The sequence below is a fragment of the Gymnoscopelus braueri genome (genome assembly GCF_963280865.1).
Source record: "Gymnoscopelus braueri genome assembly, contig: SCAFFOLD_103, whole genome shotgun sequence".
NCBI classification, from domain to species: domain Eukaryota; kingdom Metazoa; phylum Chordata; class Actinopteri; order Myctophiformes; family Myctophidae; genus Gymnoscopelus; species Gymnoscopelus braueri.
The window spans coordinates 182,956-202,786 of NW_027660364.1; the positions used below are offsets into that span (position 1 = coordinate 182,956).

General features: G+C 44.9%; 1 protein-coding gene across 1 annotated transcript; it reads left to right on the forward strand.

Annotated features, from left to right (window-relative positions):
• The first annotated feature begins 1,049 nt into the window (after positions 1–1,049).
• LOC308081619 (uncharacterized protein) lies at positions 1,050–3,500 on the forward strand. The gene is made up of 3 exons (XM_080457978.1): positions 1,050–1,517; positions 1,999–2,273; positions 3,466–3,500. Exons 1-3 carry the CDS (start codon positions 1,207–1,209, stop codon positions 3,492–3,494), a joined length of 615 nt encoding a protein of 204 aa, XP_080314104.1. The 5' UTR covers positions 1,050–1,206; the 3' UTR covers positions 3,495–3,500.
• The last annotated feature ends 16,331 nt before the right edge of the window (positions 3,501–19,831 follow it).

Sequence of the window (19,831 nt, forward strand, 5' to 3'; positions counted from 1 at the left end):
TCTTAGAAAATACAACATGCTTAGTTTTGACAGTTTTATTAAATTATCCCTCATCGAATTCAGTCATTGTACCCAGTAAAAGGGATACACTTGTTGAATTCACTGCTTTCATGAATGTAATTTGGGAATGATTTTTTATTAGGTCTAACATTTTCATAGACCTGCCTGCTTATTTCTCTCTCAAAATTTGGCAACCCATTTTCAACTCACTTTCATTGCAAAGTGGCGGAAAAAAAGGTCAGATCTACAAGCATACAGCTTGTCACGCAGCAACTGTTTTGTGCTTGTAGATCAGATATTTTGCGCAGGATTGGGCACATGTGGAAACATACCAACGTGTTCACGTGTTGCGCTGTTGTCAGCGACGTGGAAAGTGATGATAGAAGGAGACGCTTTATGTTTAGGCATAATAGGCAAATAATCTGAATAGTATTATTATGAATAATAATAATATTGGTTTGTCCAGATATCCATGTGTTTTGGACAATGGAGACAGTCACGTAATTAGACAGAGGCTTCATATAGGTGACCGCTTACAGTGGTTTGGTACAGAAGTCGTGAGTTGCAAAACGGCCGAAAATGGTGAATAAAGTTAGATTTTAATTTTATGTGTTTTTCGTTTTTTTCCCATATTAACACAGTTCGAATGTTAAAGAAGGTTTGTATTCCACCAGAAAGCCGTTTAATAGTCATTAAATGGTTACAATTAGATTGTGAACATGGCTCTGTTTCTAAGAGAGTTTCTGTGCGTATTTTGGAGGTTGAACAACATTCCAACCAGAGTTTCGATTGGCCTGGCTAGTCATTGTTCTCCAGTTTCACGCACCAAAGTACCGCCCATAAGTAGCAGCGTGTTTCTGTCAGATAGTAAACACAACAGCATTCTTCATGGCTAGTACAACACGTTTAGTAAAAGCCTTGAATGGAGGAACTGGGACAGGACAGGACAGCATTCTGGAAGGATTTATTTTGGACTTCATACACGGTGGCAGTGACTCTGACTTAGCGTTCACGGACGAATCCGACTCTGAAGATGAAGACCACAGCATTGTTTTTGATCAAATCAACAGCACTTTGTGTTCTGACAACGAGGACGATGAAACCGGTGGGACAGCCGCTCCCGGTGGCGTACACGTCGGAATTGGCCCGCTGTTACTATGTACAGAAGTTAATAATGTCGCAGTGGACAATGATCGACCAGCAGAAATGGAGAAGATTAGAAACTTTGATTGCAAATGCGAAAAGAGATCCAAATCCAAAGAGAACGTAGAAGGGCTGCATGTTTCGTGCAGTCAACAACTCGATCCAGACATGATTTGGGAGACCAGAACGGACATGGCATCATTGTCAAAGGACCAGAAAGACATGGTTATTTTGGGGATTATAAAGACGTGTATGAATGACTCAGAAATGACTCAGTCCACCAAGAAAGTGAATAAGAAGCGACTGATCAACAGATCAACGTACATGGTGAATGCCGTCGTGGTGTGTCGCGCTACATTTTGCTTCGTCTATGGGTGAGTTTCAGTTTATTATTATTGTCTTGTTTATATTCAGGGGCTAGTCTCTGAAACCAGTGTGTTTATGATGCCTTTAGAAAGACGGTTAACAGGAAAAAAAAAAAAGCGTGTTTTGGTTTTACACTGTGCTGTTAGCAGCAACATCCGGTCTAGACGGACACGGAAACGGTTAGTGAGCGTTATGGATGTGGAGGGTGTAAATAGCGGATACAATGGGCGGGCTCTAGACCGGATCCAAACGCTGAACAGTAAATAGAAACCAAGCATACAGCCACGTACAATCAACATCCGGTCTAGACGGACACGGAAACAGTTAGTGAACGTTATGCATGTGTATGGTGTAAATAGCGGATACAATGGGCGGGCTCTAGACCGGATCCAAACGCTGAACAGTAAATACAAACCATGTATCCATGTATTACATGACGTTGTTAGCTGTTAGTTTGTAACCAAGTGTTTGTGTTGTTGTTTTGTCCAGGATCAGCAACAACCTTCTCCATGCCCTTAAGCAACACTACAAGGAGAATGGTTTAACACCACGCCAGAGAAAGAAAGGCCCAAGGACAAACAAGAAATTCCTGACTACTGAGGACATCAAAAGTGTCCTGACATTCATCACAAACTATGCAGAGATCCATGCCATTTCCCTGCCAGGTCGACACCCTGGTCACAAAGATTACAGTTTAAAGTTGCTGCCAAGTAATGTCACCAAAGCCTCAGTGTGGCGTCTCTACAAAGCTGCTATGGAAGATGGTATGTGATTATTGTTTATTTGTTTGAATAAATTAATTAAAAAGTCACTGAGCTTGTAGATCTGCTATTCTTTTAAAATATTTTACTTGAGTTTTTTTTTTTAAGTATTTATATAATTTTTGAATAGGGATTAAATAAGCATGCAAATCAACAAGCATCAAACCCAGGACCGATCTGTGCTGGAAGTGCCATGAAAACAACTACCAGCTAAGCCGAAGTGTCAACATAAGCGACGAGAAGATGGCAGAAAAGCACCAGGAGCAAATCGATCACCTAGCACTTGCTCGGAAAGAGCGAGAGTTATACCAGGAGATGACGGCTGCCTGTAAGAAGATCTGTGCGGAATGGCAGCTGTCTCTTGGCCCCTCCACGCCTGCAAGCAAGGACATCACAATGCACTACAGCTTTGATTATGCACAACAGGTAAGAATCTGTGTGTGTGTGTGTGTGTGTGTGTGTGTGTGTGTGTGTGTGTGTGTGTGTGTGTGTGTGTGTGTGTGTGTGTCATTCTGTTTTTCACATGGGCCTGTTATAACGCCACCAGGAGGCCGCTTTTTGCAAAACATATTTTTTGACAGTACTCCTACAGATTTTGTCAAAACATCACACAAATCGGTACACAGTATCTCTATAGTCATTAAACAAAACGGGTATTTCAGATTTTTCATATTCCATCCTGATTGGCTAAAAATGGCTTCCAAAGTTTGCAGGAGCCCTCCATTTTGAACATTGTGACAACTGCAGTGGGCAAAACAAGAACAATTATGTGCTGTGGTACTGTGCATGGCGGACGATTCACAAGCTTCACAAGAAGCTAGGCATCCACCTCCTGATTGCCGGCCACACCAAGTTTGGTCCAGACTGGTGTTTTGGATGCTTCAAGCAAGTCTTCAGGAAGAGCAGAGTGGACACCTTGGCAGACATTGCTACGGTGATGACTAAGAGCTCTGAGGTGAAGGGGGTGAACGTCTCCCAGATTGTGGGACATGAAGATGGCACAGTGCTGGTTGAAAGCTACAACTGGCAGCAGTATCTGTCTCCCTACTTCCGCAAGTTCCCACAACTTAAGAGCTACCAACACTTCAGGTAATTATCATGGTCATTGTATTAGCTATTCTATTCTATTTTGTGAAAATTATGTGTTGTAACAGTTGACAATATTTTTTTAATGTTTGCTTCTACTCTATTACAGCTTTGATGCAGATAAACCTGGTGTGGTGATGGCCCTTGCCAGGGCATTTTCTATACTTTGGAGTTTCTGGTTCAACAAGTTTAAAATGATCACATCTTCTTCAAATATTGTCCAATTTCAATGAATGATACATCATATGAAAGCTTACATTCTGTACTTTCATAATATGTAAAAACCTGAAAAATTACCATGGCGCCGTTGTGTCTCAAACCACTGTGAGCGGTCACATAGGATATCCATGTTTCACTCAAGAGTTTAATGTACTGCTACAGATCGAGCTGTTTTATACGCTTTTTTTTAAATAAAGATTTTACATACAGAATCTGCAGTTACCATTACAAGTTAGCCTATTTTATTATGTTTCTGCCTGCCTGCAACAAGTGAGTGAGCTCACTGACTCAGCAGAGTGCAATTGAGATGTTAATAGCTATTTAGAAGACAATGGAACCCCCCACTGTTTGGGGGAGAAGGTGTGAAGCTCGTCTGGAGCACAGAGGGGAGACAGTGACCGATAGGATAGCCTGATTTGAGGATCAAAATGACAGTTTTTCAGGCTGTGTGTGGGATAATGAAACCCCAGTCATGCTAATGTTAATCAGATGGTTTGAAAGCATTAGAGCAAGATCTGCTTTATTTTCCTCAAGTGCCATGAAGCTAGACCAGTCTGGTGGAAGAGGAACTGACTCGTTCTCTATTTTACGACGTATTGGTCGGTGGCGCTGCTTGCGTTTAATCCTTGTGCCTGCTTTGATCGTTTCCTCTTGATACCTGTCAAAGACTACATCAATCCTCTGGCAGTTTTCTCCCATTCTAAACACAGCTCCAGCAAACATATTGGCATATTCACCAAATGTTCCAGGTTGCTTTCCTAGTGCCATCACGAGTGCTTGGCCATCAATGAGCAGGCAGCTGGAATCATCAAGTGTATCTTTTGCAGAGGTTTGGACTTGTTCTGTCAGTATGTTTACTAGCACAGATTTGTTTGTGGAATGTTGACTACCATTAGTTGTGGCCAAAGATAGTGGGATGGTCATGAGTTCATGCGTAAGGATGTTTTCAAGGTTTACCTGGCGCCCTGCTCTGTAAGCTGTAATGAGCCTTTTAGTAGGGGGTACTAAGTGAAAAATCGTTACGCGGCGGATAAAAGCATGAAATTTGATACAGATGTCCCTTGGGTCATCCTAAAACATCCTAGAAGGGGTGCCCAAAAAAATCTTAAACAGGAAGTGAGTTATGGACAAAATCCAAAATGGCCACCTAAACTGTTGACCGTTGACTCAAAAGACACCAAAATAATCTCCAAAAAGCATAAAATGTGGCACACATGTCCCTTGGGTCATCCTAAGACATCCTAGAAGGGGTGCCCAAAAAAATCTGAAACAGGAAGTGAGTTATTGACCAAATTGAAAATGGCCGCCTAGTGTTGTCGATTGACTCAAAAGACAACTAAAGAATCTCCAAAAAGTATAAAATGTGTCACACATGTCCCTTGGGTCATCCTAAGACATCCTAGAAGGGGTGCCCAAAAAAGTCTTCAACAGGAAGTAAGTTATTGACTAAATTGAAAATGGCCGCCTACAGTGCTGGCGATTGACTCAAAAAGCCTATAGAATCTCCAAAAAGCATACAATTTGGCACATATGTCCCTTGGGTCATCCTAACACATCCTAGAAGGGGTGCCCAAAATAATCTGAAACAGGAAGTGAGTTATTGACTAAATTGAAAATGGCCGCCTACAGTGTTGAAAGATGATGCAAGATACCTAAAGAATCTCATAAAAGCATGAAATGTGGTACAAATGTCCCTTGGGTGATCTGAACGCATCCTACAAGGGGTGCCCAAAAAGGTTTTAAACAGGAAGTGACCGCCTAAAGCAGTTGACACAAAAGAAAACATAAAGGGACGTCATTAAAGTGTATAATTTGGTACGTACATTGAGTGCTTCTTAATATATCCTAGAAGAGGTTATTTATTGCTTGTTTATTAAACTTTTTAGGAAGGGACCATGTTGAAGAAATTCTAAATGGCTGTTTAAACAGTTGACCATGGCAGTCTGCATATTATGCAGACTCAATACGACAGGTTATGCAGTGCATAACCTGCCGTATTTTGCAGTCTACCTTCTGTTTTCATTTCTACATCACTTATTCATTTTACTTTCTGCATAATTTATTTATTGTACTCTTTGAATCTTCTTTATTTATCTAACTCTCTGCATATTCTTATTTATTTTACTCTGCATCTTATCTTACTCTGCATATTCTTATTTTACTCTCTGCATCTTATTTATTTTGCACTCTACATCTTCTTGCTTGTTTTACACTCTATCTTCTCATGTATTTTCTTCTTGATCATTACTGTTTTTTGTGATTAGTGTTTAGTAACTAGTACATGTATTCATGTGTGCCATTTCGCAATTACCAGCACATTGGCATAATGCTCTGCAAGGTAACCCAGCATCCCGGCATCTACACTTTCTCGAACAGAAGGGCTCAGCTTTGCAGCCACACTTGAGTTCTCTACAAACTTAAGCAGCCTCTGGCAAGAGTGTCCATAAAGGTGTCCACGAATCAGCGACTTTAATCCATCCATATTTGTCAGGAGATGGTAGAGATTGCATAGCTTTCAGGCTTCTGGACCAAATGCCAGATTGGCTGCTCGATTTGAATATTGTAGCAGTGCAGCCCGTGTGGGAGGAGTGTTTTCCATTGAGAGACTATTAAAACTTTTTTTGGCACCCCTTAGGATGCATTCAAATCACCCAAGGGACATTTGTACCAAATTTCATGCTTTTATATGAGATTATTTTTTATGAGTGTCTTTTGCATCGTCTGTCAACACTGTACACGGCCATTTTCAATTTAGTCAATAACTCACTTCCTGTTTCAGATAATTTCAGGCACCCCTTCTAGGATGTCTTAGGATGACCCAAGGGACATGTATGCCAAATTGTATGCTTTTATGAGATTCTTTAGTTGTCTTTTGAGTCAATCGACAACACTGTAGACGGTCATTTTCAATTTTGTCAATGACTCACTTCCTGTTTAAGATTTTTCTGGGCACCCCTTCTGGGATGTCTTGGGATGACCCAAGGGACATATATGCCAAATTGTATGCTTTTATGAGATTCTTTAGTTGTCTTTTGAGTCAATGGATAACACTGTAGGCGGCCATTTTCAATTTTGTCAATAACTCAGTTCCTGCTTAAGATTTTTTTGGGCACCCCTTCTAGGATGTCTTAGGATGACCAAAAGGACATGTGTGCCAAATTGTATGCTTTTATGAGATTCTTTAGTTGTCTTTTGAGTCAATCGACAACACTAGGCGGCCATTTTCAATTTAGTCCATAACTCACTTCCTGTTTCAGATTCCTTTGGGCACCCCTTCTAGGATGTCTTAGGATGACCCAAGGGACATATGTGCCAAATTTTATGCTTTTTGGAGATTCTTTTGGTGTCTTTTGAGTCAACGGTCAACAGTTTAGGTGGCCATTTTGAATTTTGTCCATAACTCACTTCCTGTTTGAGATTTTTTTGGGCACCCCTTCTAGGATGTTTTAGGATGACCCAAGGGACATCTGTATCAAATTTCATGCTTTTATCCGCCGCGTAACGATTTGGCCATTTTTTGTGCTTAGTACCCCCTACTATTTGTAGAATGTTCCTATCCACTTTGATAGTGTTTTGCTTTCCCTTGGAAAGTTGCACAACTTCATATAAAGAGGCAAATGTCTTGGCCCTAGGTGGTTTCAGAGCCAGGTGCTGGTCACTATCTGGAGGCTCACACAGACGTTTCTCGACAAAGACTTTCATTTGTGCTTGTCCAAGTTCTTCTGCATTAAGCAGAGATTCCTGAATCTCAGATGTGACTACATCCTTGTTGATCATGTTTTTCAATGTGTCGCCACCATCTTGAAACACACCATGCTGTTTCATTGACACAACTATTCTGTCTTCATCAGAGTCGTCTTTCTCCATTCTTTTTTTTGTGCACTCATTGTGTGTGTACTCATCATCTTCATTGCCTGATGTCATTTCTAGCAAAGCAGTTGTTTGAGAAACAATGCCTGTCCTCAGATTATATGACAATGTCCATCTACTCAGTGCAAATACTATTCTGGTAATACCTACTAAGCCTCCACTCTTCTTTCCTGTAGCATTTAGCCATTCTGTACTTTGGTCCGCTGAACACTTTATACCACAGGCTTGCAATATGCTTTTAAAGCAGTTTCTTCACAAGTATTATGGAGTTGGTTACCTTTATATAATGACACATTTATGGACATAATTATTGGGAACATATAAATTATTGGATAAAGTTGGTTGGATAAATATTCACCAATAAATTTCAAATCAAAATATTTAATTGGCTTCCCCATAAATGAAAACCTAAAAAAGAGAAAATCAATCAAGTTTCTACCTCGTTTAGTCAAAAAGATGCTTTGTCATATATTCCAGCATAGTGGCGGCCGCCATCTTTAAATAATCCATTTTGAGGGCTTAGCGGCCATTTTTGAGCTTGGCACACAGCAAATTTGGATTCAGCACACCTTAATACCCCTAAAAAACATGTGTGCCATAAATTAACACGATTTGCCTTCAGCACTGTAAATAAGCACATTTTCTGAAGTCCTGCCTAGTCTACAAGGACCCCTGTGGTAACCCCACTTTGAGAACCAATGGCCTATGCAGTTACAAAGTCACTTTCAGTTTCATTTCAGATATCACTCACACACACACACACACACACACACACACACACACACACACACACACACACACACACACACACACACACACACACACACACACACAGGGGTCCTCAGAGTTACTACAGGGGTCTGCCAAATCTTTGTGTGATATGCCACTTGAACCCTAGCATCCCTTTTCTGAGGAAAGGTTTAGCCAAAAATAGCCGATTTACAATCGGCGTTGTTACTTTGTAGATCTGAGGGGGAGGGACTGCTGGCAGTAGATCTGATCTACAAGGCAACAGCGCGTCGAGGCGCGAGGCGTTGTTAGCTTGTAGATCTGTTGTCCAAAAGCTGATCATTTTGACGTTGCACTACCTGCGGAAGTGATTTGCATAAGTATTGGGGAATAATGTGTTTAATATTAATTGTACATCCTGCAAGTACAGTAATGGTATGGGAAGCAGGTATGGTTACAGGCAGAATATTGAGGAATTTGAGTGAAACTTTTGGAGTTAGTTGGGCCATGTGTCTGCTTGGAGACCCTCCACATGCAATCATGTAGACTCCATGAGTGGTGCTTGTCAGTGGCGTCACTACCGTCACGCAGACAACGCGGTTGCGTTGGGGCCCATGACGTTAGGGGCACATCCCCACCCAGGAAAAAAAAAAAAAAAAAAAAAGTTAAATATATAAAATTTATAAAAAATGAATTAAAAAATAAACTTGGGTGTGCCCCAACATTGTAATTGTTAACTGTTGTTTATGTACCCGAAATCCGTCACAAACCCGCGAAAAAAGTATCAGAAACCACTAATAACCGGCACATTTTCGCACGCGTGCGTGCAGTCCGGGTGCACATGAGGGCCCGCTGTGACCACCTCGCGTCGGGGCATACTGTTGCCTCGTTACGCGACTGGTGCTTGTCAATTATTGTGGCAAGATAAGGACCCCCTCGAAAACTAGATGATACATATCAAGGGGTTTATCCTTAGAATAAAGGTACATTATGTGTTCAAATGCATCAATAAAGTATATATTATAAACGTAAATAATCTCACTTCTTTCATTGCTATCCTTCAACTACTCATGAAAATTATTTCTATACACAGCCATGAAATCCAGCTTAGTGATTTAACTTAAATAATGAACGTGTTAACTGTGTAATTACAGGTTGTGTTCTTAAAATCTTGCCCAAAATAAACAAAAACCTTTTTGTGACTATGGACAAATAATCTGTAGATAACAACACATTTAGACAAGTAACCTTAGACACACATGCATGCATGCGCGCTTGCGTGCGCGTGTGTGTCAGGGCCGGACTGGGACCAAAATTCAGCCCTGGCATTTTGGTCCGAACCGGCCCACCACCCCCCGGGCCGTTTTGTCAACGGGGGGGGAGCGTTTTGTCAACGGGGGGGGGGGGGGGGGGAGCGTTTCACTGTTTCAGACCTGGGCTGCACATGAACTCTGCAGCCGCACTGAGGCCCCTGCTGGAAATAATCCGAGCCCAAACATTAACGTAACTAATAATTGGGCCGCGCGACCCAGAAATGACAGTACTAATCCTGAAACGGGAGCGAAAATATTTTTCATTTTTTTGGGTGGCCCAGTGGCCCACTGGCCCAGCGGCCCACCGGGCATTTGCCCGGTACGCCAAATGGCCAGTCCGCCGCTGGTGTGTGTTACCTGTGTGTCTGTTTGTTCCGTCCAGGTTGGCAAACTCAATGTAATCCTGGTTGGCATCAGCCCAGTAGATGCGATCATTGATGTAGTCTAATGTCAGACCAAAGGGCCAGGTGATCTTCTCCTTCACGATGACTGTCCTGTTGGTGCCGTCCATCCCCATCCTCTCTATGTGAGGGTTGACACCTATGTCTGTCCAGTACAAGTATCTGTCAGAGAGACACTGTGTCAGGGTCACTATTCACAACAAATCACACATACAGTGATTGTACAGTACTAGTAGACAGGCAACATGAAGACTTCATCCATGATAGTATTGATACTTTTTACTTTAAGTAAAACATTTGATTACGTTTTCCACCACTGAAGGATGGTAGAGTGTGTTAATGTTGCTTTATGGTCGTTTAATTAATTAAATCATATTTAAAAATCGTGCACGCTTCGCGTGCGTATGTGTCATAAAACGCGCGGGGGGGGGATACAGATCTGGCCGGGTCAACATTAGAGTCCACGCTACGCGGCTGTCACAACTGACTAAAACTATGATTTAGATTTAATGACAAAGTCGCTTATAATAAGCACACATGGCAACACTGCCTCTGTCGTTTACGTCGAAGTGCGTCAACACAGCGCCAGTTCAGATCATCGAACGTCCGGTTCAGCTGGTTATCAAAATAAGGCGTCAAACTGACATTCAGCATAAAACGTGTTTACTGAGTTTTCCGTGTTTTTAACTAACTATTATCATAATTAATGTCGTATATTATTGGACCATATTACTTATATTTTATGGACATTACAAGCAAATCTAAAACCATATAATTCACTAAGTTGGTTAACCAGTCTAGCTGTCTGCACAGGCTAATCTTCACCCATTGTCTAAAGCATGGGTTCCCAAAATGTTCAGCCCGCGACCCCAAAATATGGCTGTTATTGACTCGCGACCCCACCTAACCCTAATTTATGCTAATGTATACTAATTTATGCAGTATAGAAAAGTTGACATTTATGAACATAAACAAGCACGTTTGGTGCTTATTTGAGCGCACATGTAATGTATTAAGCCTAGGGATATTATCAACACATAGGCATAATGACACAAACAAAAATAACACACATAACAACCAAATATTTACAGTATATAAGTAAGTTTTTTACTATTAACCATAAGTACAACAGTGAACAGACCACAATGAAAACTAAATTTGTATGTGTAAATTGTGTTATACTTTTAGTATGACGTTTGAGTACAGCTGCAGCTTGTACTGTTAATAATCTTGTTAACTCTTTGACTGCCAGAGTTTTTCAGTAAAGTTCGTGCCAGTCCACTGTTACGGCTGCTGTGGTGTTGTTTTTTATTAAGCTGCACTAAAATGAATTTCACCCACTTTTTTACTTTGTAAACCTGTGATGTGACAATAAAACTGATTCTGATTCTGATTCTGAGTTAGAAAAAGGATAATTAGCTTGCTTCCAGTATACATATAAAAAACAAAAAACTATTCGATGTTCAATGTTGTACTTTATTGCATCTTGTGTACAGGTTATTTTTACATCTTGTGTACAGGTACATAAGCGTAAAACTTTTTATTTCCAATTTTCAATACTTCTACTCCACTACATCTCAGATACAAACATTGCACTTTTACTCCACAAATTATTTGAAAACTTTAGTAACCCTATACACTTGGCTATTTGAAAATAGCTGATCTACAAGCTCACAACGCATCGCCTTGAACTTTTGGAACTGCCATCTTTCAGTTGTGTTGTAGTGTGCATCTGACTGGTACTTCTTATAACACTCCTCCGGGTGCAAGGCCACATTGCATTTTTTACAGTACCACCTCGTCTCGCTCCGATTGGGCGGTATAGAGCAAACCCTGCATCGCCTGCGTGGTGATGGTCCCTGACAAATGCATTGTACATACAAATTTCAAACAAATAGGTTACAAATTTGTTTGTCCACTTGTTGGACTTTCTTACAAACGGGTAGTATGTAATGTTCTGGTCCAATCTATCCACCCCGTTCATGGAATTGTTGTATGCGACAACACAAGAGGGCTTCTGTTTATCCACTCTCTGACTCTGCTCACCCTTCTGGCCTTTCTGCCATACTGTGACGTTCTCGGTCTCGTTCTCATGGAAAGTGGAGACCATTCTCACGATGCTCTTGTCCCGCCACGCCAAGACCATCACCTTGTTGTTGTGCCTTGCAATGGTATCTCCAACTTTCAGGTAAGCACTAGTGAGCTCTCGAATGAGTGGTGGTTCGCCTCGGTTCCGTCGCAGTGTACCGCAGACATGGGTCTGGAGGCCTAGCAGTATGTCACACATGCCTACAGAGTTGTAGAAATTGTCCATATACAATCTGTGGCCAGAACCGGCTAAACCATCCAGAAGACCGACCACTGTGTCAACCAGGGGAATCTGTTGTTCTCCACGACCGCAGTATGGCCTCATGTTGAAACAATATCCTGTCTCTGAGTCGCACAGGATGTAGGATTTTATGCCATATTTGACAGGTTTCATGGGATTGTACACCTTGAAATGTAGCCGCCCACGAAACAGCAGTGTACCTTCATCTATACAAATGTTTTTGTTTGGTTGGTACATGTCACGAAATTTGGTGACCATGAAGTCCAAAACTGGGCGGAGTTTGAACATCCTGTCCTTACCAGGTGCAGGAGTAGCATTGTCACTGAAATGAAGGAAACGCCAAATAATTTGAAACCTGTTGCGACTCATGGTTTAGTTGAAGAAGGGGGTAGCATGGATCTCTTCAGTCGACCAGTACATCGTCAGCTCCAGCTAGTTCTGGGATGTCAACAGGGTGCCATTGCTGAGCCCTAGCATGAGGCTGCATTCTGTTGACAGCTGCTATGCACTGGTCAGTGTACAAATTTGTCTGAGTGACAATGTGTTCCAGGAGCTCATCAGGCAGGAAAAGCTCCAGGAAGTCCACTGGATCCTCAGACTGGAGAGCAGCAGCAGCACCGCGAGGTCCAGGGTCTGCAGTGAAGGGGATGTGTTTTTGGAACCAGTTGGTTTCCTTCCACTCATCTGCAGCTGGAAGCAGACTCTCACGTCTCACTCACCTCACTCCTCACTCTCTCTCAACGCCCTTCTCTCAACTCACTATAAACATACAATACTATTACAAATACAACAATAAACTAAATCTGCTCTTTCCCTCGCTCCTCTCTCTCTGTCAACTCCCTTCCCTATCAACGCCAATAAACTAAATCTAACTAAATCTCCCTTCCCTATCAACGCCAATAAACTAAATCTAACTAAATCTCCCTTCCCTATCAACGCCAATAAACTAAATCTAATTAAATCTCCCTTCCCTATCAACTCTAATAAACTAATACTATCCACTCTATCTCTCTCTCTGTCTCTATGTCTCTCTCTCTCTCTGTCTCTCATCAATCACTGTCTGTCTCTGCTCAAATCGTACCTACTCCCACATCAGAGGTGCTGGGGGCTATTTATTTGTTTTGGTTTGATCACGTGATTTCTGGTTAACCGTATGTGACCCAGACGAGTCAAGGACACCAAAAGATGCGGAAGGGCACCATCTAGTGGAAAACCACTGAAAACCCAAAACGCGTCTAACGCGTCGACGGCCAACTGAACCGAATAGCAATTGACTCGAAAACGCGTCCACGGCAGTCAAAGAGTTAATATAGATAGAATTCAATCAATCACATTTACAGTACCTAAAGAGATGGGTGGGCACTATGCTGGGAGCACAACAAGTCCATTCTGGGTTTAATTTGAGACACGGCCACTCGGAGATCATTTTCCACGTTTAGTTTCGACCTGTACTTATTTTCAATATAAGTCAGTGCTGAGAAAGTCTTTTCACATAAGTACGTAGATCCAAACTGTATCAGTACATCCATTGCAGTCTTGTATAACTGTGGGTATTCCCTCTCCACTGAAATCCAAAACTCGGCAAGCGGCATAGAATCAAACGCTGTCTTTAAGGTCCGATCGCTTGACAGCTCATCAAGTGCATCCTCCAGGTCGGATGACAGGTGCTGCGCAGCTGTCACAGTGAATGGTGATCTTATCCAGTCATATTGTTCTGGTGCTGTTTCCTTTGGGAAATATTTGTGAAAGCGTTCCTGGAGGGCTCGCAGGTGAGCAGTGATAGAGCGCTTCACAATGTTAACACTTAGTTCATTTTCCTCCATTAATTCATGAAGCTCAGAAAACATATCAATCTTGCCCAATTCAACTCGCGTAGTCCAGCGCTCGAGTTTCCTTGTGAATGCGTGGATTTTATCACTCAGGGACAGGATGTTTGTGTTGTCACCTTGCAAGGACTGATTAAGTCCATTCAGTTTATCAAATATGCAAGATAAATACGCCAGCCTTGCTACCCATTCAGGTTTAGTCAGGTGCTCAGCCAGCTCTGGTGCTTTCTCCATCAGAAATAAGCGCACCTCATCCCGCAGCTCAAACAGGCGGGTGAGAACATTTCCCCTGGACAGCCATCTCACCTCAGTATGGAACAGCAGGCCTTCGTGTTCCGAGCCCAGTTCGTTGCAGAGAGTTGCAAATAGCCTGGTGTTGAGTGGACGTGATTTGATAAAGTTGACCATTTTTGTCGCAGTATCAAGAACACTTTTAAGCTCTGGTTCGAGTGTTTTGCTTGCAAGAGCCTCTCTGTGAATAATGTAGTGCGTAAACTTTATGTGAGGAGCCACTTTTAAGACTCTAGCTTTCAGTCCCGTCCTATTCCCCATCATGGCCCCCGCACCGTCTGTACAAACCCCGATGCAATCATCCCAAGACAGTCCCTCTTCTTTTAGCTTGTTGTCAAGTTTTGTGAAAATGTCCTCGCCTGTACACGTTCCCTCCAGCATAGTGCAAGTGAGCAGCTCCTCTTCCAGTTTTCCTTCAATACGGTATCTCACAAATACAAGCAGCTGGGCACAGTTTGCAATATCTGTGGATTCATCTAACTGCAAAGCATATTTTGATTTCTTCACTCTGTCAGTCAGTTGACACTTAACGTCCTGTGCCATGTCAGTGATGTGCCTGCTAATGGTGTTATCAGACAGGGGCACTGTATCCAGCTCCTTGGCAAATTTATCACCATGCATAAGCCGACTCATAACTATAGCAGAGGGTTTAATAAGGATTTCCCCAATTGTGTGTGACTTTTTTGTCTGTGCAATTAAGTATGCAACATCATATGATGCCATTTGGGCTTTGGCCGAGATTGTAGTTTGTTTTGTCATGGTCTCCTTTTCGCCGAGCAACGCTTGTTCTTTTCGGCAAAAGAATGCCACTGGTTTATCAGCGTGAGATTAGTTGTTAAATGTCGTAGCATTTTTGTAGGCTTCATGCTTTCATGTGCAAGCAAATCATTACAAATAACACATTGGGGCTGTTGTTCTTTTTGGTTGTATGTGAATCCATATTTGATATAGTCCTCTCGATAGACTCTTTTCCTCTGTGAGGAAGACTGGGCAGGCTGCTGTCTTTTTCTTATACCCACACATCGTGTCTTTTTGGAGGAAGGCTTGTCAGGGGGCTGCTTCTCCTTTGTTTTATCCACCACCCCGGTCTCCTCCCGGGAGTGTGCTCTCTTCTGTTGGGCCCCTGTCAAGAGGTTGATGCAGGGCTGGGGCTGTTTGAGGGTGGAATTGTTTGGCCACTCTCCTCTTGTGGCTTCTCTTTATCTTTGGCCGGTATTAACCAACGTTTCATTTTTATAACAACTATGCTAGGCTTAAAGCCTTTTGATTTGTGTTAATTGAGTGCACAAAATCACTCCACAAGGCCACTGTTGTGTTGGAAAAGACTGACACGCACACACGTTTCAACGTCAAAACATACTTTTACTCAAGTCTCACACAGTACAGATCATACTTCCTTGTTCTAGAGCGTACTCCGCGCGTAAACTCAACATCCCATAATAACCACACCTCTTAAAGGGACCTAACCTCTATATAGGAACATACAGCAAACCCCCTGTATACAGTGTGTTATTAGAACATAACATTTCTCCCCCCCTCAAAAAAAACCAACAGCATACCCCCCCCCAAACTGAAAGTATAATCAAAATGGCAGAACAACATGACAGCATGAATAAATGTACTAGGCAAGAGTCTGTGACGGAAACTGCTCAACTAAGCATGGTAACTTGTGACATAGTCCTGCAAGGTAACAGGCCGAGCCCTGGCCCGCACCGGCCTTGGGTCCGGCACCACAGCCTCCTGGTGTGGCGCTGCAGGGGGTGGGGCAGGGGCGGGGGGTGGAACCGGGGCTGGGGGTGGCCCCGGATCAGTGGCCATGGTGTAGGGGAATGGTAACGGGGCTTGTGTCTTGGCCGTGTGCTCAGAGAAGGGTGCTGGGACTTTCCTCAGCCTACTAGCGTGCCACCGTGAGCCGTCGTCGAGCAGGAATGTGGCGGGGCCGAGAAGGCGTCTGACCTGTCTGGGCTCGGACCAGAACGAGGCCATCTTGTTGTGTCGGTGTGGCCGTGGAGCCCTGACCCAGTCGGAGACCTGAAGGGATGGTGGCCTCGCCCTGCGCTTCTTGTCAACCTTTTCCTTTGTCTCCCGCTGCCGCGCGGCAACAGTATCTCGGATTTGGGTCAGGGAGGGTTTGGGAAAGTTTCCATTTGGTGCTCGGAGCCTGTGCAATGGCAGTTCCAATTCTCGGCCGAGCATCAGAAACGCTGGTGACACCAGAGTGGTGGAGTGTTGGCTCGCTCTGTAGTGCAGCAAGGTCTGGTTGAGTGCCTCTTCGAATGCACAGCCTTGAGCCAGGTGTGCACGGATTCCGTTCTTCAGCGTTGCGTTGAAACGCTCTACTCCACCATTGGCCTGTGGGTGGTAGAAAGCAGTTCGGATGTGTTTGACACCCCTGCTGGCAAGAAAGTCAGAGAACTCTGCAGACGTCATCTGAGGTCCATTATCTGTCGTCACGGCCCGAGGCACCCCCCAGCGTGAAAAGAGGCCATCCAGTATCCGGATTAAGACGTGCAACGTCACTGTCCCCACCGGCACCACCTCCGGCCACTTGGAGTGGAGATCATACACGACCACCAGGAAGCGCTGGTGGTGGGGAACACCACGGCCATGGATCTCCCCACAGATGTCCAGTTGTACATGTTCCCAGGGGCGGGAAGGCCAGGGGAGCGGCTGTAGGGGAGGGGTTGACGGGGGTCCGGTTTTCCCACTGAGGAGGCATGGTGAGCAGTCCTGGACCAGATGCTCTATATCGCGGTCGATGGCTGGCCACCACACCAGCTCACGGCACCGCTGCTTGAGTTTCACGATTCCCAAGTGGCCTTCATGCGCCATTGACAGAACACGTGCACGCAGAGTGTTTGGGATAACGGTGCAGAGCCCCCTCGAGACACAAGTGTCTGCCCAGCAGGAGAGCTCGTCTTTTATCCTAGCAAACGGCTTCAACTCCTCAGGGATGCAGGACGGCCAGCCGTTTCTGATGTACGTGCACAGCTTGGATAGCATTGGGTCTCTTTCCGATTCAGTTTTCAGTTCCTCCAGTGTGACTACTGGCTGTAACGGTGTATAGAGCGCTTGGATGAGAGCCGGTTCCTCATCGTATGACGGGACAGAAGGGGTTGGGGCTGTGATGGAGCGAGAAAGGAGGTCTGCCACCACATTTTCCCTGCCTGGCGTGAAGATGAGGTCATAATGGTACTGGCGGAGCCGTTCCGCCCAACGATGGAGTCGGAGTGGCTTGTGACCCGAGCCCGACGTCGAGAGCACTGTTGTGAGGGCCTGGTGGTCTGTCCTGATGGCGAAATGACGGCCATAGACATACATGTGCCATCGTTCACATGCCCACACACAGGCCAATGCCTCACGTTCACCCACGGAGTACCTCTGCTCTGTGGGTGTCAGGGCCCGAGATGCGTAGGCGATCGGCCTCTCTGTGCCGTCATGAAGCTGCGACAGGACAGCTCCAACTGCAGCAGCGGAGGCGTCGCAGGTGATGAAGGTTGGGCTGGAGAGGCTGAAATGGGCGAGGACAGGAGGTGAAGTTAATTGTGTCTTCAGCATGGAAAAGGACTCAGTGCACTGTGTTGACCAGTCCCAGGGCTCCTCCTTCTTCAGGAGCTGGCGGAGGGGTGCTGTTGTGTGAGAGTAGTTGGGCAGGAAACGCAAATAATAAGCGGTCATTCCCAGGAATGAGGCGACCTGTGTGGCGGAGGTCGGTTCTGGGATGCGCTGTATTGCCTCGACGTTGGAAGAGAGAGGTGCAATGCCATCTGCTGAGAGGCGGAAGCCGATGAAGTCCACAGTCGGCACTGAGAAGAGACATTTATCGCTGTTCAGGGTCAGGTGATGTTTGGTAAGAGCCTCAAACACTCTGTGTAACCGGGCATCGTGGGTGGCTTGGTCTGGCCCATGCACCACAATGTCATCCAGGTAAACTGCTGTCCCTGGGACCCCAGCCATAATCGTGGACATGACCTTTTGAAAGCAGCTGGGGGCAGAGCTAAGACCAAACGGCATGCGTGTGTACCTGAAGACCCCAGCGTGTGTCACAAATGCTGTCAGGTCCCGGCTGGCTGGGTGAAGGGGAACTTGCAGGTAGCCCTGGCGCAAATCCAATTTTGAGAAGACTGTTGAGCCATGGAAGAGAGTGGTGAGCTCCTCAGCTGTAGGTAGAGGGTATTTGTCTGGGATGACAGCTTTGTTGACCTGTCGCAGATCCACGCAGACTCTGAGACCCCCTGACTTTTTCTGTGCGACCACCAGGTTTGAGATCCAAGGTGCTGCATTTATTGGCTCGATGATGCCCTCTTCTAGCAGGGAGGTGAGCTCAGCCGTGACGCCCTCCCGGAAGGCGAGTGGGAGGCGCCTGAGGGGCTGAATAACCGGTCTCACGGCAGGGTCAACCAGGGGTCGATGAGTGAATGCTGTCAAACAGCCCAGGCCGTCGAACAGCGCTGGCCACTGCTGTTGTATATTCGGGGAAACCTGCATTATAGCCCTTCCACTATTGTCCATTAGAGAGAAGCCCAGCTCGATGAAGAGATCCAGGCCAAGGAGGTTGGTCCCCCGCTGTGCCACATGAAAGGGGAATGAGGGAAGGTGCGTCGTACCGTAGCGGACAGGCAGGTCAAGGGTGCCCACTATCTCAATGGCAGAATTTGCATACCCCCGCAAGCTTGTGGATGGGGGTCCTAGTGGCTTGTGGGAAAAGAATTTCCTGTATGTGGTCAGATTGAGGAGCGACGCTGCAGCCGCAGTATCTAGGATGAGTGGCACACTAACCTCCCCCAGCTGCACTGTGCAGGTTTTGAATGATACTTGTGTAGAACGTATATTACTAATTTCTGTGTATCCAGAACCAGACTGGGGAAACCTGTGCTGCTGTGCCACATTGGTTGGAGCTGAACGACAGACTTTAGCAAAATGATTTAGTTTAGAACACTTTCTGCAAGCCTGTCCACGAGCAGGGCACTGTGATGCCCTTGTGTCATGGGAATTAGATCCACAGTTGCTGCAATTGCGTCTGGGGCCCACAGTGGGGCGCTGTCTACTCATTTGCTGCACAGCCAGGCTGTCGTCAGTGGGCGGGGCAAATTGTGGTGACGCGTCCGTGTGCTGCAGCTGTTGTGCCAGTGTTAGCGTTGTGTGTTGTCGTGCTGCAGGGCTGGCTAGCAGAGCAGAGCATTCTAGGGCAGATTCCACTTGTAAAGCTACTTTGATTGCATCGGTCAATGTCAAATCGTCAGGTTCCATTAATAGTTTTTCTCGTGTCTTGTCACATGACGTGCCTTCTATCAGTTGGTCTCTGATCATTTGGTCATGCAACGCTCCATATTCGCAGGCTCGTGTTAGCTCACGTAGATCAGCCACAAAACTCTGTATTGACTCACCGGGTCGTTGGTGACGCTTCCTGAGTCTGTATCGCCGTATGAGGACTCGTTGTTTTCCAGAGAAATGATCCGTCAGCAGCTTGACTGTATCAACGAAAGTTGTAGCTGTC

Coding starts and splice junctions, on each gene's coding strand:
- LOC308081619 (XM_080457978.1), top strand. CDS start 1,207: ATGGAGAAGATTAGAAACTTTGATTGCAAATGCGAAAAGAGATCCAAA. Junction 1,518..1,998: donor ACATTTTGCTTCGTCTATGG/GTGAGTTTCAGT, acceptor TGTTTTGTCCAG/GATCAGCAACAACCTTCTCC. Junction 2,274..3,465: donor CAAAGCTGCTATGGAAGATG/GTATGTGATTAT, acceptor ACTCTATTACAG/CTTTGATGCAGATAAACCTG.